Below are 25,604 nucleotides of genomic sequence, written 5' to 3'. Positions count from 1 at the left end.
CAACCTCAAAGTCATCCCTCCACACTCCTATGGCCAGAGACCAGTCTGGTGCTCTACAATCACCCTCTCATCTTTCTTGTCTTTTTCACTGCTGAGCACAGTTTAGTTCCTCATTACACTCATCTAATTAGTATCCTAGCTAATATTTTTCCAGCTGGCTCTATCCTCACACTTCCATAATAGTGTCCCTAAAATGAAACAATCATTCTACTCTACTTAGAACTGTAAAAATGTCTTACAAAGAAATAAAGTAAAAATCCTAGTGTAGGAGAATGGATACATGTATATGTATGGCTGAGGCCTTTTGCTGTTCACCTGAAACTATCACAACATTGTTAACTGGCTATACTCCAATACAAAATTTTAAAAAGTTAAAAAAATCCTAGTGTAGCATTGCTAACTCTACTTTTTCTGCTCTATCTCCTCTAAAGAACTTTCACATATCCAGCCCTCTGGTCACACTAAACTACTGAATATTCTAAGGATTTCCCCTGTGTTCTGCCTGCATGCCTTTGCCCACAGGGTTCTCTCATCTTGGAATACTTTATACTTCCTCCCCAGCATTTACAACTTTCTTTTTGCTTGACGCAGATTTTCATCTTCTCTACTAGGCCTTAAGCCCCTTGGGGGCAGGATCCTTGTATCCTCTACACCTGCTTATCAACTGCTTTCTATCGATATTCATGCACAGATCATCCTCACGCGTCATAGCACCACGCCCTGCTCAAAACAGGTGACAATTATTTAAAAGAACGATGTTCCATGCTCACCTCCCTCACCCTTCTGTCCAACGCAGAGAGAAAGTAAATAATAATAAATACTTGTTGAATTTGTGTGTTTAGACAAAAATAACGGGATATGGCCACATCTTAAAAGCACATTTTAAGTCCTTCCAGCTGAAAATGGTGACCCAGCTTCAGAGCTATCCCCTACCGAGATTTCTCCTTTTGAAGCTGGAATTCACTGAACTCACACAGGAGTAGCCTCACTTCGAGGACAGAACAGAGCTTAAGGCCCTTTCTCACTTCCGAGCCGTGAGGGCGGAGAGGGAGGGGGCGTGACCTTCACAGCCGCCCAGCAGCATTCCGACCTGCAAGGGCCCCCTGGTCCTTTCCCTAGCGGAGTACTGTTTCCGACGCGCCATCACGTAGATTTCACCCTCGTAACAATCTCGTGAGGCAGAAATTCTCATCACCTCCCTGAACAAACAAGATCTGAGGCGGGGTGGGGAGAGGGAGATGGAAAAGCTAGAAGAGGCGTGGCAACGAGCCGCGGCGAAGGCGGCGGGTGGGAGCCTAGGACTCGAGCGGGATGGATTTCGTTCCCGGCTCAGCCCTGATTCGAGCCCTGTGAGCTCACTAGCAGCGGGAGGCGCGGGGCGGGCGCGCAGACGACCCGAAGGCCCTCCCGCTCTCAGCCCGGAGGCGAAGCCTCTGTGAGAGCTTAGCGGCTCACACTCGCCCCCTCGGAGGCCCCAGAGCCCCCCGCGCGCCCGCCCCCTTCGCTTTACCCTGACGGAAGTCCCGCCTCGCCCGGCCGCCATTGGACCCGGCTTCGGGGGTGGGGGTGGGGGTGGGTCTCGCCGCGGGTTGGTGGCCCGGGGGCGTGAGCCCTGGGCAGCCACTGCGAGCCCCAGGCTAGGGGGACCTTGCTCAAGAGCCGCGAAGACGCGGGGATCGAGCGCGGAAGGCGGGGTTGCTGGGGGCCGGGGGCGGTGCGGGGCGCCGAACGCCGGCAGCCGGCGGGACTTCCGCCACGGGACCCGGAAGGGGCCGCGCCGCCGCTGGTGGGAGTTGTAGTCCGGCCGTGGTTGGGGGGGCCCGCGGCTCATGCGCGGTGCATCGAGGCTTGTTTCACATCTGTAACAACAGGTGAATTGGGCTTTTAATTCTCCCCTTTCGTGCCCCCACCCCCGAGGAGCTTCCCGCGGCCGGGGGTGGTCAGCGCGAGCAGTGGGTCCGGGTCCGACCGCCGGCTTGGCTGAGAGTGGGGCGGAGAAGCGGGCGGGCCCGAGGAGCAGGCCGGGCATCCTAGGCCTGCCCGGGAAGCCGGCCGGGCCGAGCCTTGAGCAGCCAGGCCTCGGCCTGCCGTTGCCATGGAGCCGGGGCGGGGGCGGGGGCCAGACCGGTCCGCCAGGGCGGGCCTCGTAGCCAGGGGCACCGCGGGGGCCGCTGGAGAAGCCGCTCGATTGGCGCAGCGACGCCTCCGCCTCAGGGGATGCTCTGTTTCCCCGAGGCAGGGCCTGGAGGAAGCCCCCGGAGTGCCCTGGGACCTTTGTCTGCCCCCGTGCCGCCTGGACCGTTCGTCCAAAAGGAGGCCTGGTGCATTCGGGCCCCCCTGGTTTGCCCTCTTTTGCACCGACCTTGTCACTTGGGGAGGCCAAGGGGTGAGATGTTCTTTGTTTGCTAGTGGCGACTTGCCCCATTTTGCAGGGGAAGACCTAATGCATGTTGGGTCCTTTGTTTGCAGTGATCTGGAGTCCCAGGAGTCCTCAGAACCCCTGAGCCAGGAGTATGGCGTTAGCATGCTGTCTGGCTAGTCCTCGTGTAGCAACACTGGTCACCTTAATTATGATTTTGCAAGGCGGAGTTTGTCCACTTTGCAGTCCCCATCCACAGGGGCTTGTCATACACTTTAGCAAGTGGACTGCAAATGGCCAGTTGCAGATTCTCAACCTGTTTTTGGTTGCAACTGAACTGGTCAGAACGAAATGAGACATTGTTTGACGACTTCCCTTGCAGTTTCTTTGAAGGCGATAATTCCACTGCCATTGTGGGTCTTGACTACATCTTATAATTTACACTTAAGTCTTGGAGTTTCCAGGAGGGAGATTTTTTTTCCCCCTGATACAGTATTTCGGATTTCCATAGTGCTCTTTATCTATGTAGCCGTTTTAGGTGCATAAAATACACCCTTTGTTGTGTTTTCTGCTGTGTAGATTACCCCTTTACCTTGAAAAGATACTTACTCTCAAAGTGTTTTAATTTGTGGAACTGTGGTCCAAAGTTTATCAGGTGGACCTTCTTGCCTCTTTCAACCTTTGAAGATGTCAGTATAAAACAGTCTTCAAAGAATGAACCATGGACCTTGTAGGCAACAGCGTGACATCATGGAAGTAAGTAGTATAGTATAAGCATAGAAAACTTAGGAGCTCAGTGCCTTAACCGCGATTTGCATTCTGCCCTGAGGCAGTTATGGCATCCTGAGCAGGTTGTGTAAACTTCTCTGGGAAAATCTGCCTCCATTTCCTTCTCAGGGGAAACAGATTAAGTGAGATAAAATCTGTGGAAGTACTTTGTAAATGGTACTTTTACCAATACAAATGGGACTTAACAGTCTTGTTTTCATAACCTGAAAGAGCTTCTTTATCTAACTTAGATAGGTTTCTATTATAGTCATAGGGGAGTCGAACTCAAAACTGAAGCAAGTTTTGCTCTGGGCTTGCAGAAAATGCTTTCAGGACTGTACATCCTTCTTTACCATGACATTGTATTTCTTGGTATCTTACAGGTTCGGATATAGGACAGCTCACAACTTGATGGGTATAGAGTGGGTCATGGCTGGTCCTGAAGTGAGGGCAAAGTGTACCATGTGTGTTTCACGCCACTAACAAAACTTGTCCTTGTGTGTTAGAGTTAGTAGATGAATTTCAATGGTCCGGAACAACTTTCTTCCCCTGTGGGGGCCATCACTTTAGTGACCCAGCGTTGTACTTCCCAGGAGGAGGCCCAGCCTCGTGATGAGGAATAGCAAAGAGAGAATTCAGCTCCAGTTCAAAAGGATACAAAATCAGAGACTGTCACTGCTCTTGTAAGGTAAGTTGATTTAGTCACACACACAGAGCAGTGGTGGCTCTCCTGCTCAGCCACACTGTGAAGCAAAAGGCATGTGTTAAATCCATTTGTGACTGTCTTGGAAGAAGGGTATCATTTAAAATTATACTCTCTCTCTATCCTTGAATCATCTCAGAGAAACTCTGTCTGGAGTTAGGTGGTGTTTCATTATGCAAGAAATCTTGACATAATATTGTTTTACTTTTCTCTAGATTATTTAAGAGAAACTCTAAACCACAAAGGTTTCTGACATAATACTGTATAACAGCGAAGGCAATTTTCTTTTAGATTTCTATGAAATTTCCTGTGAAGTATCTCTAAAAGATCCTATCTTGAATCTCATCATATATATTCTTTAAGACTGATACAGGAAAAGAGTGTCATATGAGCCTTGGTTGGCATACAGAGGATCAAGGGCTTTTTGAAAGCAAAACCAAGTCTATTTACAAGCAAATTAACTGAAAACGTCTTAGCGAGAAAGTATTGATTCTTCAATTAACAATCACTTAGATGTTTTAGATTGTATAATATTCAGATTTTCTTTAAAATCAGAATCTCAAATTCCACCTTTTTTCTTTTAATTTGGATAGAAAGAATCTATAGAATGTAACTAATTAAAGTAAATTGTATCATTGTTGATATTGTATTGAAGTTTTCTCTCTGAGCTACCATATCCTATCGGCTGAAATTTCCGGCATCCCTGGGGGAGAGGAGGCCATCAGGGCAGACCTGCTATGGACCTGAAAGATTCGTCCCCAGGTCAGCCCTCCACCCCCACCCCCCCACGATTTGAGAATGAGAGGGAATAGCAGGCAGGAGCAGGAGTGTAGGCACCATTAGACTCCCAGTCACGTTGGATTTGCACATCATCGTGATTTGCTAAAATGTGTTAGATGTTTTTAAACTAATGCCACATAGGGTTACTGCACTGAGACAGGAGTAGTGCAGTATTAAAACCTGTGGGGACTTCCCGGCAGTCCAGTGGTTAAAACTCCGTAAGTCTGTAAGTGTGGAGTTGGAGTGTTTTTTAAAACAAAACTGTTACGCCAGAGGTGTTACTTTTGTGTACATTCGTGTTTTGGAGTCTCTAGGTATATTCCTAGTTAAATGTACTAATGAGCGAAATGCAGCAACGTTTTTGGCCGGCAGTTGAACTTTAACTTAACATTTGTTATTTCATAGAGATTCCACCTTGAAAAGCCTTTTGTTTTGAATCACTCTTTGATACTGTCAGTGAAGTGCCATTCCTTGGGGGCTTGACTAGGTTTTCTGACAGCCCAGTACACCAGTTTGTCCATAAGGCCATCATCAGTCCCATTTCCTGACGCCATATGAGAAAAGGGGTCATGTAGGATTTCCTTTCTTCCCACACGTCCCAGGATAACTGCAGGTATTGTGATGAGGTGGAAATACGTGTCTCTCGTGATGAAATCATCCCCTTCTGTTTAGGAGGGATCGTGGAGTTTAGGACAGAGAAAAGAAGGAAGCTCTCAATTAGAAGCAAAGACGTGTAATTACTTAATAGTGGAGGTGGCCCTTCCATCCTTAAGACTGGAAGCAGTTGGGGCTCATTAGTGAAGAGCTTCATTTCTCTTGTGTTTTATACAGTGCTCTCTGTGTTACTGAAATCAGCTCTATGGTTCCTGAACCAAGAATGTTAACCACTTTTTTTCGGCCATCCTTCTTCTTAGGATTCCAGCTTTCCCTCCTGGCCAGAAATGTTCAGCCTGGACTCATTCAGAAAAGGTAAGGCTGTGACTGCACTTGTGGCCTCAGGCCTGTCTTCCCTGTGATGGGCAGCTGTGAACCCTGTGAAAATCCCTCCGGTGCATATCCACTGCTTACTGAAGTCCAGCTGTTTTTCTAGGCCAATGTTCTACACCATTTCCTCTGTGAACCTTTCTTAATTCTATCAACCAAAAACAGTCTCTCTCCTTTCTGATTTCCTCAGCGCCGCCTCTGTACTTTGTCATGCATCCTCTCTCTGAACTACTCATTGCCTCACTAGATTAGAAGCTCCCTGCAGCCAGGGCCTGTTGAGCTCTTTTATCATCCATGGTACGTGACATAGCGTTTTGCACATAACAGACCTCAGTAAAAGCTGGTGGAAGTGGACTGAGTCAATGTTTTTTATTAGTGGTTAGAGAAGTTGCTGCAAGACTTGAAATCAGTGTCCTTGCAGCAGCTGGGGTGAGAGAGTTGCATAGGCAGTAGCAGAGCTGACCCTGGCAGGGCGAGAGGACAATGTCCAGGAGCTTCTTGGAGAAAGTGGTATAGCTGGTGAAGAGTCAAGGCACCAGATCGCAAAGGCATTGTATATCTTAGACAGGCGCGTGACTTTTCTGCTTTAAGGGAGTAAGGAGTAAAATGTCTGTCACCTGTATTAAAGCTGACCATGAGCCTCCTACCTGTACATATTTGACAAATAAGTGAGAACCGTAACAGACTGTCTGTAACTGCTGATGAAAAAGATCCTCCCAGTTGTGTCTCCTCTCTGACTGGTGTCCCTGGAAGCCTGGAAAACCTTGGCCAGGTGGTGCCCTCTGTCGCTCACTGAATGGGGCCAAAAGGAGGATGGATGTTCCAGATCTCAGAGCCACCTCTTCCTTCCTGTCTCCTTGTTCGTTTCCAGCCGCTCCATCTGTTTTCATACTTCATGAAAAAACTAATTTTTGTCTTCCTCGTTGTGTTGGTTAACTCTGTCTAATAGGAAAACACTGAACTTGAGATGAACGTGGACAGCACATTTTGAGCTAAAAATTAAGTGCATTTAATTGCTCTGCGTTTATCTCCTCATCAGTGGGTGTCGATGTCCACCCACTTGTAACAGTTGGATGAAAATGGGTTCTCTCCTGGTGGGAGTGTCTGAATTAACAATACTGATTTCTTAAAGAGATGGACAGCCCAATAAAATTAGAGTCCTCATCCTCCTCACTGTGGTAGGGACATGGTACCAGGTGAGAGAGTTTCGGGGCAAATTTGCTTTCTAGCCTTTTCGACTTCACTTTCTAGGCTGGAAATTGATTTGTTCAAGCGGTTTTCCATCAGGGATGACACTCTTAGCTCTCATCTTAGTGGGAGGCAGAAGAACCTGACTGAGCCAAAGCTGCCGACCCCGATGCCCAATTTACATCAGGCTTCTGTGTCTCACTGGCCCAGGAGGCTTGGGTGGAGACCAAGCCTTGCTGTGCCTTCTTCTTCTTCACTATCTAAGTGGTCATAGGGTTGTTCTAAGGATCAGATGAGTTAATATGTATAAAGAGCTTAGAACAGTGCCTGACACCTGGTAAATTCACAAATCCATGGTTTAGGACATAGTAATCAGACACAGTCTGAATTTGGGGCCTTGCTTTCCACACAGTTTAGTATTTTTACCAAGAGCTGTCTTATGCTTGAAGGTCTTCAGGAAAACCATTAATCAGAGAGAGGAGCTTATTTGAATATTTTCCTTCAGGCAGACCTATCTTTTCGTGGCTGTGAGGCTGAATACCTTCTCCTGTCTTCTGAATGTGGCTCTCATGTTTGGCTTGCATCACGATCTTGACAGTTGGTCATGATGGGCCTCCCAGTTGGCACTAGTGGTAAAGAACCCACCTGCCAATGTAGGGGATGAAAGAGACACGGTTTTGATTCCCGGGTCGGGAAGATCCCCCACAGGAGAGCATGGCAACCCACCCAACCCACTCCCAGCATTCTTGCCTGGGAAATCCCATGGGCAGAGAAGCCTGGCGGGCTACAGTCCACGGGGTCACCAAGAGTTGGACATGGCTGAGCGACTTAGCACACACACGCCCAGCCTTGTGACACTCACTGTTGTATAGCACTTCTTTATCTCCTAGGGAGTTTTCTGTGTTTCTTTGTTCCTCGTGGTGAAATTATGCGCTCCCTAGGGCATTATGAATCTTGAGAGAAAATGTTAACATGGTGTAAAGTTTGAGTCAAACTGGCTAGGGTTCCAATTTGGTCCCCATTAACACTAACAAGGTGTTAACTTACCTGTTTCCCTACCTTTAGGGGTGCAGTGAAGATAGAGGTGATACATGAAAAGCTTTTGGTTGTGGTCTGTCCCTGGCCCTTAGCCATGGGTTGGCAGGCACTTGATAAATGTGAGTTAATCTGTTTGGGGTAACAGCCATATAGCTCATGTTTTTCTGGAGAGGGACAGCCTAGCTGCAATATGCAGTGTGCTGTATGGCTGCAAAATTGAGGACCTGCTGTGTACAAGCCACTAGGGTGGAGATAGGTGTGTTTCAGAGACGATTTCTGGTGCTCGGGGGTTTATGTTCTCAATGGGCTGGGCCTTTTTATGGTTCTGAAGGTAATGGCCCTAGCAATTCCCTGAAGCATTATAGACAGTGGCCCAGTGGGTCTTGTGGCTACCATCTTTCCTATTATGTAATTAAACAAAGCTGCCAGCGTCTGCCAACTAGAAAACTTGTGTGCCTGGTAACTAACCTGTTATTAACTCTGCAAGCATCTTAACAGTTTTCTTGTCTCAGCTGTAATGCCATCAGAAGCATGCCACAAAGAGCAAGCTGAGTCTTTCTTTTACAGTCCACAAAAATCTTTGAAAAATACCATATCAACCTCAAGAATGTGCAATTTTCCTCCAGCTCCAGTGGTCAGAAGAGGACTTTGTGATGTTGTTGTGGAATTGTAACAACCTTCCCCCAGTTACTGGAAATGCTTAATGGAATAAAATAATCATCAAATCACTTATTCTTTTTTTTCCCCCAAGCCAGCACCCTTGGATATGAATGAAGACCTTCCTCAATCAGGAAAGGAAAGGATCAGTTTACAACCTTAGCTTCAAGACAGAGCCAGAATTAATTCCAAGATAAACCTTGATCTTAGGCACTTGGTTCCAGAAGTAACAGCATTTCTGCTGTGACTCCACCTGTGTTTTCCGCAAAATCACACACCTATATATAATGTTTTAAGAGGGTTTATGGCAGAAATCGGAGAAGGCAATGGCACCCAACTCCAGTACTCTTGCCTGGAAAATCCCATGGATGGAGGAGCCTGGTAGGCTGCAGTCCATGGGGTCTTGAAGAGTTGGACACGACTGAGCAACTTCCCTTTCACTTTTCTCTTTCATGCACTGGAGAAGGAAATGGCAACCCACTCCAGTGTTCTTGCCTGGAGAGTCCCAGGGACGGGGGAGCCTGGTGGGCTGCCATCTATGGAGTCGCACAGAGTCGGACACGACTGAAGCGACTTAGCGGCAGCAGCAGCAGCAGCATGGCAGAAATAGAGTTGAGGCAATACACTGGCAATATGACCAGGATATGACAAAACTGTCATGGGCGACCAGGAAGGAGCTTTGGCCCACCGAGGCAGGCGGCTTAGTGTGATGCTGAAAATGTACAAGGAGCCTTCAGAAAGCAGAGTGGCAGCTGCTGAGACGGAGGCGGAGTCCTGAGCCCTGCGGGGCTAACCCTGAAGCAGAGAGTGCTGCTGGGAATGTAGGGGAGGGGGCCTTGAGTGCAAGTCGGTGCTTCCCCCATCACTGTACTATGAAAAAAATTTCAGAAATACTGAAATGTTGAAGCACTTGTATAGTGAGCACCTGTGTGTCCAGCACCTCGATCCCCTGCAGGCACTTGACTTTAATTTTTAAAAAAATAAAGCTGAAGGGGCTTTTACTTTTCCTGTTGAAAATGATCATCCCACTCCCACCTTTCAGTTCCTTTGCCTTAGCAGAATTAGATTTGAACCAAAGGTTCTTACATTTCACTGAGGTCATTCCCCCACATTTGCCAATCATATATGAGCTAATTTGCATGATAGAAAGAGGCAACATTTTTGCACTGTGGGCTGTTTCTCAAGTGTGTAGAGTGTGTGTGACTGTCTCTCCCTGCTCCTTTTCTCCCCCATTTATTGTAGCAAAACCTGTGGGGCGGAGAGCAGAGAGCTCATGCACCTTTCCCCCCAGACTGGTGTTCTCTGATGTTGTCACCACTTAGGTGGTTTTAAAGACCTTACACCTTCCTTAGCCATAGATTTCCACCTTCCCATGGAATGCTCAATGAGCATTTTAATTTTAGTTCGTGTATATCAAAAATTTGGAACTTCCTAAAAATGTACTTTGTAGGTCACTGATGGATAGTGTTTAGTCTCCGAGTGGATGGAAATATTTGGAATGGTAAATCATTAGCTTCAAGAAAGAGAAGACTAGAAAGTGTGGATCTGATAACTGGCTCTTGGGGAGGACACCAGGAGTCAAGTAGTCCCTTCCCTCCCCAGTTTGTAGAGAGAGAGAGTAATTTGGGATCCGGTGGCTCATATGGGGAGCCTATAGCAGATTCAGGGATAGTTTCCATAAGTGGAAGAACCCTGCCGATTTGCTTGGTACCACGAGACTATGGAGAAGCTTATGGGGTGGGCATTACACTCACAGAGGGTCTGGAAGAACTGGGACACTGTGGGGGCTTCTTGGAGAGCCGAGGGGGAACTGAGGCTGTCATTTTTCGCGTCTGTATCTATGAAACAACTGCCTTCTTTCTGAGCGGTGTTGGTGGCACTGTTTCTCAGAACCTGTGACTGGCTCCAGGTGCTGTCCTGTTGCCCAGAGCTCCTCCTGGGTGCTCTGGGGTGAGTCATTGCAGGGGTCTGTAATGGTGAGGGGTGAGACCTCGTCACCCTGATGCCCTCTCTCTTTCCCCAGATCGGGCCCAACACAGGCAGCGTCAGTGCAAACTTCCTCCACCCCGCCTTCCACCCATGTGTGTCAACCCTGCCCCTGGAGGGACCATCTCTCGAGGTAAGGGAGGAGCCATGTCTCCAGCACCAGCTGGGTCCAGGGCCTGTGGGGAGGCGGGCGGCACAGGGAGCCTGGGTGCCAGGGCCGTAGGCCTCTGGAAAGGGAGTGAGGAGGAGCAGGTTAGCAGAGCTCTTGCTGCCCTCAGGGAGACATCATTTGGAACAGTCTGGGTTATTTCATGATGCTCGGCCACTTGGCTTAGACCCTACTGTCTCACTGGGCCTCCTCATGTGACCAGAGACAAAGCCTAAGCTCCGCCTGGGTGTCTGGCTCCAGGGCGGAGACGCAGAAGGCTTGGACCTTCTAGGCAGTCTCGGCTCCGGTCTCAGAAGATGCAGGGCGCTCATAGCAGGGTCAGAGCAGGGAGCCCGGCTCGACCCAGAGCCCTCCTTCTGGAGGCTTTGGGGACACCTGACATCACCATCCTCTCTCTTCCGGCGCCTCAAAGCACTTTACTGACATTCAGCTCTGCCTTTCGGGCTGTTTGGCAAGGTAGGCTCTCCCTTTGACCGGGAGAATATCAGAGCCCCGAGACAGGTGGCCGCTCACCTCAGAGCCCACTGGCACCCAGGGCAGGGCCAGTCCTAGGACCCAGGGAAGCGTCTCTGCCTGCGAGCATCTCTTTTCTCCCCTCAGACTCAGATCTTCTCCAGCTTTGCTGAGAACAGTGCTCCTGGCCCACAGCCCTCTTCCCAGCTCCACTGGCTGGCTGTCTCCGCTCCCTCAGGTTTTTAGTGGAAGAACACTATGACAGTTCCTAGAGTCTTTGCCTTCTGTGAAGACAGCATGTCCACTTGAGGCTCTGTCTGTAAAGTGCTTTGAAGGTCAGGAGCTCAGGAAGGGTGCGGGGAGCGCCCAGTGCCTCCGGCTCTGCAGCGCACGCTGCTCTGCCCACACGGTTTGTACACGCACCGCCCCCTGCTGCGGTGGCCCTGGCTACAGACAGCAGCGTAGAAATCAGTCCTTCTGGCCCCTCTGCCCATTTGACTTAGGTATTAAAGAAATGCCACCCCCTACCGTTGCCAAAACAAGAGTTGATTGCCCTTTTTTCTTTCTTTCTTAAAATGCCCTGTAACTCGAAAAGGCTGAACGTTAACATTTCCAACATGGCAGGTGAGTGGCTCTGAGAGTGTCAGATGTGCTTTGGCTAAGCTTACAGATGGTTAGCCCGGATTAACCAGGCAGCATGACTAGGCAGTGCCTCCTGGAGCACACACAGAGAAGGCCACTGCTCTTGGGAGCGGCAGCTGCCCTGCACTGTCGGCCCCGGAGGAACAGACACCCCCCACCCCTGAGCCTGGTTGTCTTCTCACAGCTGCGTCTCCAGAAGGCATCTGGGTGTGTGCATCTTTGCCTTCCCCGTCTCTCTTTTTTAAGCTACAAAGAGTGCTTGCCTCTGTTCCTTTGTGACGGGAGCAACAAGCCCGTAGTCCACGTGACTCTTGGACCTTTCTGCCATGCTCTCTGATTCCCTACAGGCTTTGCTGGTACCTCTGAAGAAGGAAGTGCGAGGCAGAAACAGTCTCTCTGGTATTCAAATGGGAGACTAGTGCTCGAGAAACAGTGGCCACTGAAAGAGTCAGATTTGAAATTGGAAAAAAAATATCACCTCCTTTCCCAATCTACCCCTGACTCGACCACCAACCTCTAATCAAGGCCTTGTTCCAAAGTCAAGGGTGAATAAATTAAGAACCTGTCCCGTCCCCTCCCCTGGGACTCTTTCCCACCACACAGATCTGAGATGTAGAGCGCTGGAAAGTGACACGGAATAGCTCACCTTCCAGCAGGATCCCGGAGACCACAGTACTGGTCCTGTCCATTTCCTGGTGTAGACGTGTTACCTCTTGGTGTGGTGGTTTGCCTCGGGGACCTTGTGGCTTTCTATACATTGATGGGAAAGCTGTGAGAACGGGTAAGGTGGTCAGGGTGGTCCCCTAGCCCCTGTAGGTCCCATTACCTTTCTTGTTGCCAAACTGAAGGACCATTTCTTGCCATATGACTGTCCATAAAATATCAAACTCTGACTAGGTGGACAGGATGTTGACCCTGGTTTTAACAGATGTCAATGGCCCTCTGCTTTCCCTCCAGAAGTTCTCTGGTCTGCCTGAAGTACAGACTATCTTGGGCTTCCTCCTGTTGCTTTTTCCTGGGGCCAAAGTTTAGAATCCTCAAATTGCCCTCCTGCGTATTCAGCAGATTTTTAACCTTAAGTGCATGCTGCTAGATATCCCTGTTTAGCACTTTGAGTACCCGATGTTGTGCTTGATCCAGAAGTGATGGAGAGATCTCTGAGCCAATAAACCCTTCCTTTTTTCAGAACTTCCCTCCTTTTCCACAGGCAGAGGAGTCAACTTTCTCTCCCCAATGCATGGACAGTAGAAGAGAAGGCTTAATGTTGGTGGAAAGGAACACGGGCATGCCTGAACCCCCTTTAATTTTCTTCAAGGTCCTCTAAAGCAGGAGTCGGCAAACTTTCTTTAAGTCAGAGAGTACACGTTCCAGTCTTGGCAGGCCATGTGGTTTCTCATGCAGCTACTTAACTCTGCCATCATATCACGAAAGCAGTAATAGATAACACAGGAACAAGTGAGCGTGGCCATGTTCCAACAAAGCTTCATTTATAACAACAGGCAGTGGGTGGGTTTGGTCTGCAGATTACAGTTTGGCCACCCCTCCTCTAGACTAACCAAGAGATCGCAGAACCAGAGGGGTTCTAAGACCTGGTCTAAGAGTTGCCCTCATTTTGGAAAAAGCAGTGAGGTTTGTGGAGGTGAAATATTTGCTCAAGGTGACACTAGCTATTAGAACCCAAATGGAGAAAATGAAATAGGAAAAGAGGGCAGAGAGCTTACCAGAGAAAGAGCTAGTTGGTTGGCATCCATCACCTGACTTTTTTTTTTTTTTACATGAAATCTCATACATTTGTTTGAGATATGTTTGTAAAATAGACAAAACAGTATGATGAATCCCTGTGTACCTGGCTTGAACAATGAACAAGCTCATGGCTGATCTTCCTATCCACTTTGTACCCTTTGGCAGCAAATCCATGAAATCCATAGCATTTCAACCTTAGCTTAAGTGACTGTCAGAGCAGAGTGCTATTCTGCGGGTTTCCCAAAACACAGGATGGGCCCAGGCCCTGCTTTCCAGAAGATCTAAGCTGTTGCCTCCTTCAGCTTTCAGATACCATAGTTTTCAAAATTTGGCCTCAGCTGCTGCCGCCACTCCCTGACTTACTAAGCTTTTGGATTCTTTTGAGGGAATTTGGGCTGCTGACAGTCCTTGAAAACTACTACTGAAGCTGGGTGGATGCCTTAGCTTTTGGCAAATTAAAGTGCCACTTGGCCACATTCAAAGCTCTGGTAGCATCATTTTCTGCTCCAAGGGTCTTGCCATTCCTAGATGGATCATAACAACCGGCAGTGGGTGGGGGTAGAGGGGTTTGACACAGATGGTGATGTCCCTTTGTGAGGTCAACCATGGCACCAGGGCCACCTTCCCTTTTTCCCACTTTTATGGTTAAACACTGAGATGGGGAGGGAGGAACAAGAGTTACAGCTGCCCCATTCTGCCCTGGATCTGCTTCTGAGAGCCCTGTCTCCCGTTGTCTCAGACCTTAGAGGGCAGAGGCGTCTCTGTCAGAGCACTCGGCAAATCCCTCTTCCAAACATCCCCATGTTATCTTTTTATAAAATATTTATTATTTTTTTAATTTTACTTTACAATACTGTATTCGTTTTGCCATACATTGACATGAGTCCGCCACGGGTGTACGTGAGTTCCCAATCCTGAACCCCCCTCCCACCTCCCTCCCCATATCATCTCTCTGGGTGATCCCAGTGCACCAGCCCCAAGCATCCTGTATCTTGTATCAAACCTAGACTGGCGATTCGTTTCTTACATGATATTATACATGTTTCAATGCCAACATCCCTATTTTATCTTAACCACAGCCATACCAAGTGAGTAGAGCAGGTTCGTCCTCATTTTCCCCAGAGATAAAATGGCCCAAGGTTCACAGCTGGCAAGTGGTAGACTTGGAACTGAGCCCAGGTGTTAGGACTTAAATCCCATGTTCTTGTCATAGGCCAGCGGTTCTGAGTGTGACCCCAGACCGGCAACCTCAGTATTATCTGGAAACTCATAAGAAATGCAGGTCTTGGACCCCGCTCCAGAGCTAATGACTAAGAAACTGTGGAGGGTGGCTCCCAGTAACATTTCAACAAGCTCTTCAGGGGATCCTGGAAATCTTACCTAGAATTACAAAGCAAACAAACAACAAACAGCTCCCACCCCCTCCACAGCTTACCTGCAGCTGCACCGCTCGCCTCTTACAAAGGCCTCCTTCCAAGGGACTGGGACCCTGAGGCCCTTGCTGTCACTGCCCGGCCCCAACATGCAGTTTCAGTCTGATTCCCACCTGACCCAAAGACCTGCCCCTCAGTGCAGGAAGGGGCAGAAGAGGCATGAGCCTGGCTAGAGCCCTGGGGGCGTGGTTTGGAGGCAGAATCCCATCTGGCTTTCACACACGTGCGGAACAGCAGCAGCTTCAGACTTTCACTGCTGCACCAGCTCAGTTCTTGGGCACAGGGTCTGAATCGGGTATTTTTCACCTTTGACTCTTCTGGAGATTCAGTCTGGTTTGCTAATATTCAAGAGGGCTTCCCTGTCCTGGTTCCAGATTCTTCACTAGTTGTAAGCCATTAAATGAGGTGGATGTGCCCCAGCTTAGCAGTAATCGCTATCTTACAGTCCGCCTGCTGGAGTGCAAGCCAACTGGGCACGTAGAAGCGATCTACCAGCCCTGGGTAGGACCCAGAGGGAACTTCTACTTCATTTCTCTGGGTGGACATTGAGCTAAGGCCTGTACTGTTTCCCGAAAAACCCCACTCTCTCTTCCGGCCTTCAGATGACGAGTTTGTGGGTTCGGATTTCCTAGGGGAGTGATTTCGGCAGGATCCCAGACCGATCCAGTCGACCCACCACCGGCCGACTGGAGTGTGATGTCGGCTCGGTCCCGGGTCCGCCCGTCCGGCAGGGGGCGCGCGGTGCCCGAGTCTCCCGTTCCTGCCCTTCTGCCCGGCCCCTGCCCGGCTCCGGAGTCGCGGGGGCGGGCGGGAGCGAGATGGCGACCGCCAGGAGACTCATGGCGCTGGCCGCCGGCGTCTCTCCGCGCCTGCGGCCATCGGGTCCCCGCTCCATCGGGCGACAGGGAGGCCCGCGCGGCCTCTCGACAGGCTGCTCCCGCCCCGACCGCACCCAGGAGGCCGCCGAGGCCGAGGCGGCCCCCGGCGAGCCTGGGGAAGGCGATGGAAGCATGGTGAACGGTGAGGGCAGTGGCGGGGGCAGCCAGGCTGCGACGCCCTTGACTCCTGGGGATGGCAGAGCTAGGGGCGCGGGCCGGGGTCGGGCCCTCTTCGGTATGGCTGAGACAGCCATTCAGTGGCGGGCCGCAGCCCAACTGCTGTAAAACTCAGTGTGGTTCAGGTTCAAATGGACCCCAAGCGCAGAGGTCTGGGACTGGAGCGCCTGCCCTGGCAACAGTAGGTGAGAGGTGCGTACCACGAGGGAGCTGGGGAAAACAGGTAAACGTCCAGTTCCTGCCAGGGCGGTGGTCTAGGGTTAGAGCATCACGGGTAAGCACATCCTTCCCGTTGTAAGAAAAAGAGAAAGCTCAGTATCCATCTGGGACTTTAAGATCTGAAATAGAGACAGAATGATTGGTCACAGTGGATCCCAGCGCTTGCCTCCTGAATAGTGCAGGAGATGAAACTAGTAAGAGCACCCCTGCCGACCAAGGATGGACAGAGTGTGCTAGCCTCTGCCTCTCTATAGAGCTGGAGTGGGTACCCCTGCACATCTGTATTATAGGTATGTCTGATGGGCTACTTAAAGTTACGCCCTCCTGTGAGGTGGAAGCCCTTTGAGTCTGCTTACATACTCTTTCTTGGCTACTTGATTCTCAGTAGTTTTAAGAGTGATCCTTCAGAAGGAGATAGGGCCAGGCAGAATCTTCCCTCTTGGCCAGTTGACAGGGGAGTCTTCTCCAGGGAAACAGTTTGAACCCAGGCCGCAGAGTTACAGCAGAGCTTGTGGAGGAGCGTTTTCAGGACACAGAGACTTGCCCAACACCACAGCCATTCTCAAGTGTCCTGTGGGGATCAGTGTGGAGGGCTGTGAAGACGTTCCCCACGTGACTTATGATCGATGCACACAGGTGCATATATATACACACACACACGCGCACACACACACAGGCTCTATAAAAAATATTTTTTGGAGCTGAATTATAAGCCAGAGACTGTGGGTGGAGAATGAAAAAGCTCTCCATCTCCTCTGACTCTGCATCTCCTGAAGGTCCACTCTGGTGCTCTGGAACTCTTCCTTCTGTTTTCAGTCACTCTCAGCAGGATTCTTCATGGTCTCTCTAAGTCCTGTGTTTGGCACAAGCTGCCTCTAGGTGGACATCTCACCCATTTGTGGTCTGAAATTGATCCAGAGTGCAAGTGAGCAGATGTAAGGTATCTCTCATGATGTCTGATGCATCCTGCCTCCACTTGGTTCACTGCAGTGAACTCCTGGGAGGACCAGCTCATGCCTGTGGCTCAGCTCTGGAGGTCTCTAATCAGTGTCCCTGCACAGAATCCGGATGAAAGGGGAGGTCTTTTGCAGGGTGCTGAGGTGTGATAGAGAACTGCGGCTTGGTGTTCAGACTCTGCAGGCATTCCTCCCTTTTGTGTATCTGTTGTTTTAGGAGGGGCCTTGCGTTGTCTTGACCTCCAGTGTGTGTACGTGTGCCTGTGTGTGTACGTGTGCCTGTGTGTGTGCCTGTGTGTGTGTGGTTGGTTTGGTTTTGTCTATTTAGTGCTTTCTTCCAGACATCAGATTAGGGGGGTTGCTGTCATCTAGGCTTCTATAGCTGATGTGTAAAGTCAGGAGCTTGGGTGAGGAAGAGGATGCTGGCTGGTTCCCCTCTGGTGTCTGGGGCATTGACCCTTCTCTTTCACAAGGAGATGCTTGTCCAGTGGGTCTAGGTCCACTGTCCCCTGTAAACCCTGAAGCCATCTGTCCCTCCTTTTTAAGATGCTCCTGGGTGGTTTGGGTCGCGAGCCAACATCCTCAGTATCCAGCCCAGGGTTGCCCTGAAGCATACCCCACAGAGTTTTTAAAGCAACACAACTATAATGCTTTTGTCCTTATTTTCTTAGCTTCTAGGGACCTATTAAAAGAGTTTCCACAGCCCAAAAATCTTCTCAACAGTGTGATTGGAAGAGCCCTTGGCATCTCACACGCAAAAGACAAATTGGTCTACGTGCATACAAATGGACCGAAGAAAAAGGTATGGTGGCAGGGAAACACGTTGGTCTGAGCCTCCGGAAGGAAACCAGCTGCCCTTTGCTCCCCTGGATTTCTCGTCAGGGAGGCCACAGTGGAGGTTGTTTGAATTGCGAATGGTCAGCAGAGAATCTCAGAACAAAGCTAGGTCTGGAGCAGAGTCTGGTTTAGGGAAAGGAAACATGGGCAAGTGAAGCGAGATGCTCTCTCATCTTGTGTGAGACAGGCCACTGTAGTGGGCCCTGGTGTTGGTCCTTCCTCAACTTCTTGGAACTGTAGAGGGTTAGGGTTGATGATGATTCCTGCTCCCAGAGTCTTGTAGGTCCTGGGACCAGGAAGCACGCAGGCAAACCATTCTGAATGAAGATTTTTAAGAATAAGGGTGGGTCCCACCTTGCCCTCTGGCTGGAACATGGCACTTTGAAGAAGCAAAGCAACTTGAGGTGGGACAGTGGCTTGGTGGGGGCGGGGGGAGGACTGGAGCCTTCCAAGGAGCTAATGATGGGGTCGGGGTTCTGTCTTGCACCCAGCCCTGCTGCCATGAGGCCTGCAGCTTTCCTGTGGATTCTCCGTGTGATTTGTAATACCTTTGTAGTCCAGAGGCAAGGGTTCTGATTCTCTCTTCTTTTTCTCAGAAAGTCACCCTCCACATAAAGTGGCCCAAGAGCGTGGAGGTAGAAGGCTATGGCAGCAAGAAGATTGACGCTGAGAGGCAGGCTGCAGCCGCGGCCTGCCAGCTGTTCAAGGTGACCCTCCCCTCATGAAAACCACACAGACCTCCCTCCTGGGAACTTTTTGCAGTAATGGTCTTCCTGGGCCCAGATGCTCCTAGGTTTAGGATGGCAGAGTGTTCAACCACTCAACCTATCCTAAGCCCTTTTCATCATGTGGTTCCTTTTTGTTTCAGCCATTGAGGGAACAGATGGATATTATTTTCTTGCCCCTGTAGTTACTCACTTTCTGTGGTTTCAGAAACCACAGCGAAGAACCTCTTTGTGGGGAGCACTCCCTCTGTACAAATAGACTTCTATCTTGGCTTCTGTTCTCTCCCTGTTATTTCATATAGGTTTTTCCTTGTGGCCTCATAGTCCTCTTGCTTACAATGAAAGAATCATAGTCATTTCTCTGTCACTTTGCACTGATTGGACATGGGTTTCTTTGAGTTTTTGGTCAGGCAGCAGTTACCAGATGTCCACTGCTGCTCCCAATCTTTCTTTCCCTTGCTAACTGACTCCTTTCATGGCTGTGCCATCCTTGGATCTTCCTCACAGTCCCTGGTCTTTGCTCTGCCAGGGACAAAGCTGTATACCTTCAGCTTCTCTCCCGCTCACAGTCTGTAGCTTCACTGTCCTGCTTCCTTCCTGGATCTGAGGAGGAAAGTCCCTCTTCCTATCCCGGGTCTCCATACAACCCTTCTCTTTTCTCTTCCCCCCTCTGTGTCTTCTCCATCCCATCTCTCACCCTTTTATTTAACTTTCCAATCCTTCCTCATCTGATTCTTTTCTGTAGGCATCAAAACTTCTTCAGTGTTGGGTAATCCTCTCGCGGTCCAGTGGTTAGGACACCGTGCTTTCACTGCTGAGGGCATGGGTTCGATGCCTGGTTGGGGAACTGGGATCCTGCAAGCAGTAGAGAGGCTTAGCCAAAAAAAAAAAGTCTTCAGTGTTCCGATCGCTGCCCCGGCCCTGCTTCCCCACACACAGCTCTCCGTGCTTGCTGTCTGCTCCCCTCGAGCGCCGCAGCCCTTGCTGTGGTCCCGGTTCCCTGCACATCCCTGTGGTGTTTGATGGTGATTGTCGGCTGACTGGGGCAGCTTTGTCAGCGCCCAGCCTCTCCCCAGGCCTCACTCTGCTTGAATGTCTATGGCTTCGGCCCCGTGGGGCATCTTTCTCAGCCAATGGGTGTGCCTGCTCTCCTTTGCTCTGGCTTATTCCAAGTTCCTCTTCATCTCCCACTCTCTGTAAATGTCTCCTTTTCTGTACTCCTTCCCCCAGTGGATCCTGTCTCTCTCAGAAGTTCAACCATCCTTTCTTTGTTTAATGTCTTGGAAGTTGCTATCCCTCATTGAGTGCCCCTACCTCAGGGATTCTCAATTAGAGGGGATTCTTTCCCCTAGGGGACACTTCATAAGGTCTAGAGACATGTTTGGCGGCCACAAAAAGAGGAATGCTGCTGGTATAAGGCCAGGGATACTTCTAGATGTCCTGTAATGCACAGGACAGCCCGCTCCGATAAAGAATTACCTAGCCCCAAATGTCACTGGGCTTCCCTGGTAGCTCAGATGATAAAGAATCCGCCTACAATGTGGGAGACCTGGGTTCAGTCCCTGGGTGGGGAAGATCCCCTGAAGGGGGGCCTGGCAACCCACTCCAGTATTCTTGCCTGGAGAATCCCCATGGACAGAGGAGTCTTGTGGGCTTCACTCCATGGGGTCGCAGAGTCAGATACGACTGCGCGATTAAGCACAATGTCACCAGTGCCGAGGATAAGAGGTGCTTTTCTACCTGGATGTAAAAGGCACTTTAAACCGAGACCATGCGCAGCAAGTTGTGCTCACGTTCCTCCCCAGCCTGTTCTGTCTCCTCTGTCTGTGCTCGTAGTCTTGTTTGTTTGTATGTTTAATTGTGGGTAAAAAGTTTGCTCTCTTAACCGCTTTTAAGTGTACGCTTCAGTAATAGTAAGCACAGCCACATTGTTGACCAACCAATCTCTAGAACTTCATCCGCTTACAAAACTGAATCTCTGTTCATCCTAGTCCCTTCCCCAGCCCCTGGCAGCCACTGCAACAGCTTATGGGAAAACCTGAACAAACTTTTTGGCCAACCCAGTTCTTTCTGTTTCTGTGAATTTGACTACTCATCATATAAGTGAAACTTGTAACTGCCTTATTTCACTTAATGTCCTCAAGTTTCATCCATGATGTAGCAAGGGTCAGAATTTCTGTGTTTTTAAAGGCTGCTATATTCTATTGTATGTATATATTCATTTTGTGTATCCGTCCATCCATTGATGGACCCTGGGGTCCTCCTTTTGGCCAGTGTGAATAATGCCACAGTGAACTTGGGTGTACAGATAACCCTTCAAGACCCTGCTCTCAATCCCCAGAATTGGAATTGCTAGATGATATGGTAATTCTTAATTCTTTGAGGAACTGCCGTTGTGTTTCCATAGTGACGGCCCTACTGTGCCTTCCCCCAGCAGGGCACTAGTGTTCCAGTGTCTCCACGTCCTCCCCACACTTCCTAGGTGTCTCCGGTAGGAGTCTTGGCTGATGGTGTTGAAATGGGTGTTAGAATGACATGCTGAGTTCGCCTTTAGGAATAGTCCCCAGCAGCCGCGGCAGGGTCAGGCAAGCCCAGAGACGGGGACCTGGAACGGGCGCGGATGCCGGTAGCAGCAGGCAGGAGCTTTTCTCTGGGGTTAAAGAGCTGCAGAGGTCAGAGGGGGGTCCGATGGCGGAGGCAGCAGGAAGAGTGGGTGGTGGGGAGCGGGAGTGGCAGAAAGAGCCCTGGGAGCGAGGCAGGCCGTGCAGGGAGCAGGCTGGGGTGAGCGGGAGGCAGGGAGGAAGAGCTTGCTGTCGCCTTGGGGAAGGCCAAGGGAGAGGGTGTTGCGTGTGTCTTCCGTATAATCAGACGGTCCGTGTAAACAGTGAGGCAGAAGCATGCAAGCTGAGCCTGGGGCCAGGCACCCATACTGAGCAGTTATGGCTTTCCTGCATGTGGGTGTGTGTGGCGTGCCCTTTTCCCGTCCGTCCTCTGTCACAGCATCTTACTGTCCTAGGATCTTTGTGTTCCTCCGTAGAGATCTGACAGTTTGGCCAAGGGCCCAAAGAGTCTGTCCACACTTTGATTGGAGTTATGTCACATGGCTTAATTCAGGAGGCTTTGCTCTCCTTGGGCAAAAACGTTTCATCACAGGAACTCCCTTTGTGTCCTTTTACCAAGTTCTATACCTTTTAAAAAACATATATATACATGGTCACTGTTGCTGTTGTGAATAGGCTTTACCTGATACCATTTTAAATTACAGCTGGTTCTTTCAGAAACCTGAGGGGAGAGTTTTCAGAAGGGCAGTCACTCCTCAACTTGTCGGGAGTCAGGTGGGGCTGAAGCTGCCCGGGAGCGGCGCCTGGATTCCAGCGCCCAGCGCCCACTGCCACGTGTTGAAGCCTCTTGACTCATCTGCGGCTTGCCTCTCTTGTCTTTGCCCCTCGCAGCTTGAGCTTTTGAACCTCGTGCCCTCTTCACATGCCACTCCTGTTTGTTCTGGCCCCTTGCTTACTGTTTGCTCCTCAGACTCTGGTTTTCTGCGCTTCTCTTCTGCCTCTTAGGTTCAGAGCTGCTTGAGGGCAGGGACCGGGTGTCCCTCGCTTGGTGCCCAGAGTGCCAGGCGTGTTGCTCTGTCCATGTTAGAGACTTGGCAAATGTCTTGTTCGATTTTCTCTAGAAGAGAATGTTTTAAAATAATGTTTTTCTATAATGGCTTTAAAAACATTTGGTGTTAGTTCTAGAATAGGTTCCCAGTGTAGGATTCTTGTTTCAGAGGTATATCTGTTTTACAGTATAGACGGCATATTTCCTAATCACCCCACTCACTGAAGCTTTCTAGATCACTTGGTGAATGCATCTGCTTCCTGTTGCGCTATGGGGTTTTTAATGGGGATTTTTCTTTAGTTTCTTGGTCTTTTGTCTAACAGCTGTAAGAATTTACCTCATCATTTTCATCTGTTGATGCTAGACAGGTTAAGTGCTCTCTCTCTGCCCAGTTCTGGGCCAGGCCTGAGGTGAGCAGATAGGTGAAAAAGCATGGCTTCCACACACGAGGGGCCTACAGGGTAACTGGGCAGGCTCTGAACAGCCTGCGGTGTGAGGGTGCTAAGGGCCCTCACAGCGCCCCCCTTTTTCCCCTAGGGCTGGGGTCTGCTGGGTCCCCGGAACGAGCTGTTTGATGCAGCCAAATACCGCGTGCTAGCCGATCGCTTTGGCTCCCCGGCTGACAGCTGGTGGCGCCCAGAACCCACCATGCCACCCACTTCCTGGAGGCAGCTGAATCCTGAGAGCATCCGGCCAGGGGGACCTGGGGGCCTGTCCCGCTCCTTGGGTCGGGAAGAAGAGGAGGATGAGGAGGAAGAGCTAGAAGAAGGGACCATCGATGTCACTGAATTTCTGTCTATGACCCAGCAGGACTCCCACGCCCCACTCAGGGATTCCAGGTACAGCCAGGGGCAGGGGAGGCTGGGGAAACGGGCTGCGCCTTGACGTGGGGTGGGGACATATTCCCTGGAGCCTTCTCGAAGATGGGAGACCCTTGCCCTGCGTCTCAGTCAGCGTCTCTCATTCTCAGTACATCTGCCTGTTTGGGGACAGCCAGCTGTGGCTGTGAGCTCTGGCTGGGCTCTTGCAAGACAGCAGCATGGGCCTTCCCTCCAGCTCACACTTGAGCCCTTCAGAGCCCTGGCAACTGCTCTGCCTGCCCCCTGCTCTCGCTCTCTCGTGTGTCTGGGGGAACTGAGGGCACGCCCTGTGTGCTGTGTGTCTGTGAGAGGCCCACAGGCCAAGTGGAGATGCCCCCACCTCCTGGCTGCCCACTGCAGTGATGCCGCGTCTGAGCCCCTGGGTTTTCAGAGCAGGTGAAACTGGCTTGGGAAGAGAGCGCTTTTTCACCTACACTTTTGGTCCTCTCAGGGGGGGTTCCTTTGAAATGACAGATGACGACAGTGCTGTTAGGGCTCTGACCCAGTTTCCACTTCCTAAGAACCTTCTGGCCAAGGTGATTCAGATAGCGACATCCTCCTCCACAGCCAAGGTGAGCTGGGTCTCCTGAAGGTGTGTGTGAGTGGGGAGCCGGCTTGCTCAAGTCTGGGTTTCCCCAAGATCAGGTGGGAGGGAGACTTAGGTCTGTGGGAGGCCTTAGATGCCCGTTCCCCTAGCCCAGCCTGCGCCAGCTGAGGGAGCTTGGGGTCCTCGGAGGGTGAAGCAGCAGGGGCAGAAGGGAGGGGGCTGAGGACTGTAGGAGTGGAGACCCCGGGTCTGTTCACGGGGTGCGGGCACCGATAGAGGCTTGGGGAGCGGGTGGCTGACTTGCTGAGGTTTTCCTCTTCACTGCCGGGCTGAAGGGCTTTGGTTACTCAGAGCTTCGCTCTAGGCACAAGGCCTTTTTGTTCCCCCAGGATGTGCTTGGCTCTTAGCTTGTGTTGGCAGCTTCCACCCACAGCTGCCATCGCACCTGTGTGCCTTGACAGTGCTGAGAGGGCAGTGGGCTAGGAGGGCAGGCAGTGGCGTTGCCCAGATGCTGTCTCCTCCTGTGAAACCATGCCAAGATCCTGGAACTGCAGCCCCACGGGGCTCTCTTCTGCCTGTTCATTGGCACTTCTTTTGTGGCTGACGTTTGGTACCTGCTCAGATGGGGGTAAAATCCATATCTGGGTTCCTTGGCATTCAGAGAACACTTAGACGTTCCCATTCCTTGCCGTCTTGTAACCCCCTCTCTCGCCCTTTGTGTAGAACCTCATGCAGTTCCACACTGTGGGCACCAAGACCAAGCTGTCCACCCTCACCCTGCTCTGGCCCTGTCCCATGACCTTCGTGGCCAAGGGGCGTCGCAAAGCAGAGGCAGAGAATAAAGCGGCAGCCTTGGCTTGTAAGAAACTGAAGGTGAGTGCGGAAGGGTCCCTGGTGTGATGCATGAGCTCCCTGCTACCCTTGGCAAGTGGTCCACTTTTCCAGGAAATGAAAATCCACCTTTGCCAGGCTTTTGGAGTAGCTAGTATCCCAGCCTTGTGTCAGGCTCTGGAGGCGCTCTTTCCAGGGCTTCACACTTCCTGCAGAGGGGCTTTGCTGTGAGCTCAGCCTTTTCAGCACTGTGGGCTGGAACCCGGGTGAAGCCAGGAGGAGACATACTCATCTTTCTGAATGGTGTGGAGCTGGAGAAGTGGTGTCTCTCTTAGGGGCCAGGCTTGGTACCTAGAAAGATCTTGGTAACTTGGGCTTGGTGGCCAACACGAACAGTGTGAGTTCACGTGGGATGCAGACTGAGGGGACCAACAATCAGGCGAAGGCAGTGTGGCTTGCAGCCGGCAGGCGTTTTGAAGCAGCTTTGAAGATGAGATGATTCATGGGTGTTGTGGGTGTTGTTGAAACCAGTGGAGGTCTGGTTTGTGGACTAAAAGGAGAGACACCGTGTTTTACTCCAAATGGACAGAAACCTTTGGTACACATTTGGCTCTGAGAACTGAATATCATATATGACTGATGGGGAGAGGTAGCGAGAATTGAAGAGGGATGGGGTTGGGTAAGTGGTGAGAGAAAGTGGCTGTGTTGTTACCTGTGGCTCAAGAGGACAGAAGTAGGGCTACTGGGAGGACTTTGAGGAAGTCTGTATTTTAATCTGACAAAACCAGTGACGAGAAGATTACCCAAGCACGGTAGACACCTATCTCAGGAAGGGGCAAGCTTCCTGGGGGCAGCCGTGTTCTGCCAGCACCTGGCTGCCCACAGGCAGACTGCAAACAAATCCTCAGAGTCCTGGGAAAGGACAGGGGCCTCCCCTGAAGCAGGGTGGCCCTGTGGGCACCTCTTTTGTTCCTGGGACTCAGAGGCTAGAGGAAGGTGATTGGTCCCTGCAGGGGTAGACTTCCTTAGAAGTGCAGAATCTGGACATGACGGAGTATGGGG

The 25,604-nt window shown here is 50.6% G+C and overlaps 1 protein-coding gene across 27 annotated transcripts in view; it reads left to right on the top strand.

The window, feature by feature from the left end:
• The first annotated feature begins 1,591 nt into the window (after positions 1 to 1,591).
• The window catches only part of DHX30 (DExH-box helicase 30), a 29,087-nt gene continuing 5,074 nt past the window's right edge, over positions 1,592 to 25,604 (top strand). Inside the window, exons 1-12 of one of the 27 annotated variants that reach the window (XM_069561573.1) lie at positions 1,789 to 1,871; positions 3,721 to 3,815; positions 4,486 to 4,592; positions 5,525 to 5,579; positions 10,501 to 10,596; positions 11,681 to 11,709; positions 17,805 to 17,935; positions 18,244 to 18,374; positions 18,567 to 18,677; positions 22,842 to 23,143; positions 23,616 to 23,736; positions 24,435 to 24,584. In XM_069561573.1, coding sequence (XP_069417674.1) covers positions 22,953 to 23,143; positions 23,616 to 23,736; positions 24,435 to 24,584 — 462 coding nt within the window. In that variant the 5' untranslated portion in view covers positions 1,789 to 1,871; positions 3,721 to 3,815; positions 4,486 to 4,592; ... (5 more) ...; positions 18,567 to 18,677; positions 22,842 to 22,952. Of the gene's footprint in view, positions 1,872 to 2,239; positions 2,387 to 3,006; positions 3,116 to 3,633; positions 3,816 to 4,485; positions 4,593 to 5,524; positions 5,580 to 10,500; positions 10,597 to 11,680; positions 11,710 to 15,682; positions 16,151 to 17,804; positions 17,936 to 18,243; positions 18,375 to 18,566; positions 18,678 to 22,841; positions 23,144 to 23,615; positions 23,737 to 24,434; positions 24,585 to 25,604 lie in introns of those variants that run through there. The other 26 variants (XM_069561548.1, XM_069561545.1, XM_069561570.1 and 23 more) reach the window with 26 other exon arrangements.

Source organism: Ovis canadensis, chromosome 19, assembly GCF_042477335.2.
Source record: "Ovis canadensis isolate MfBH-ARS-UI-01 breed Bighorn chromosome 19, ARS-UI_OviCan_v2, whole genome shotgun sequence".
NCBI classification, from domain to species: Eukaryota; Metazoa; Chordata; class Mammalia; order Artiodactyla; family Bovidae; genus Ovis; species Ovis canadensis.
Note: the sequence above shows the minus strand (reverse complement) of the source record. Positions and strands in the feature narration are given on the sequence as shown.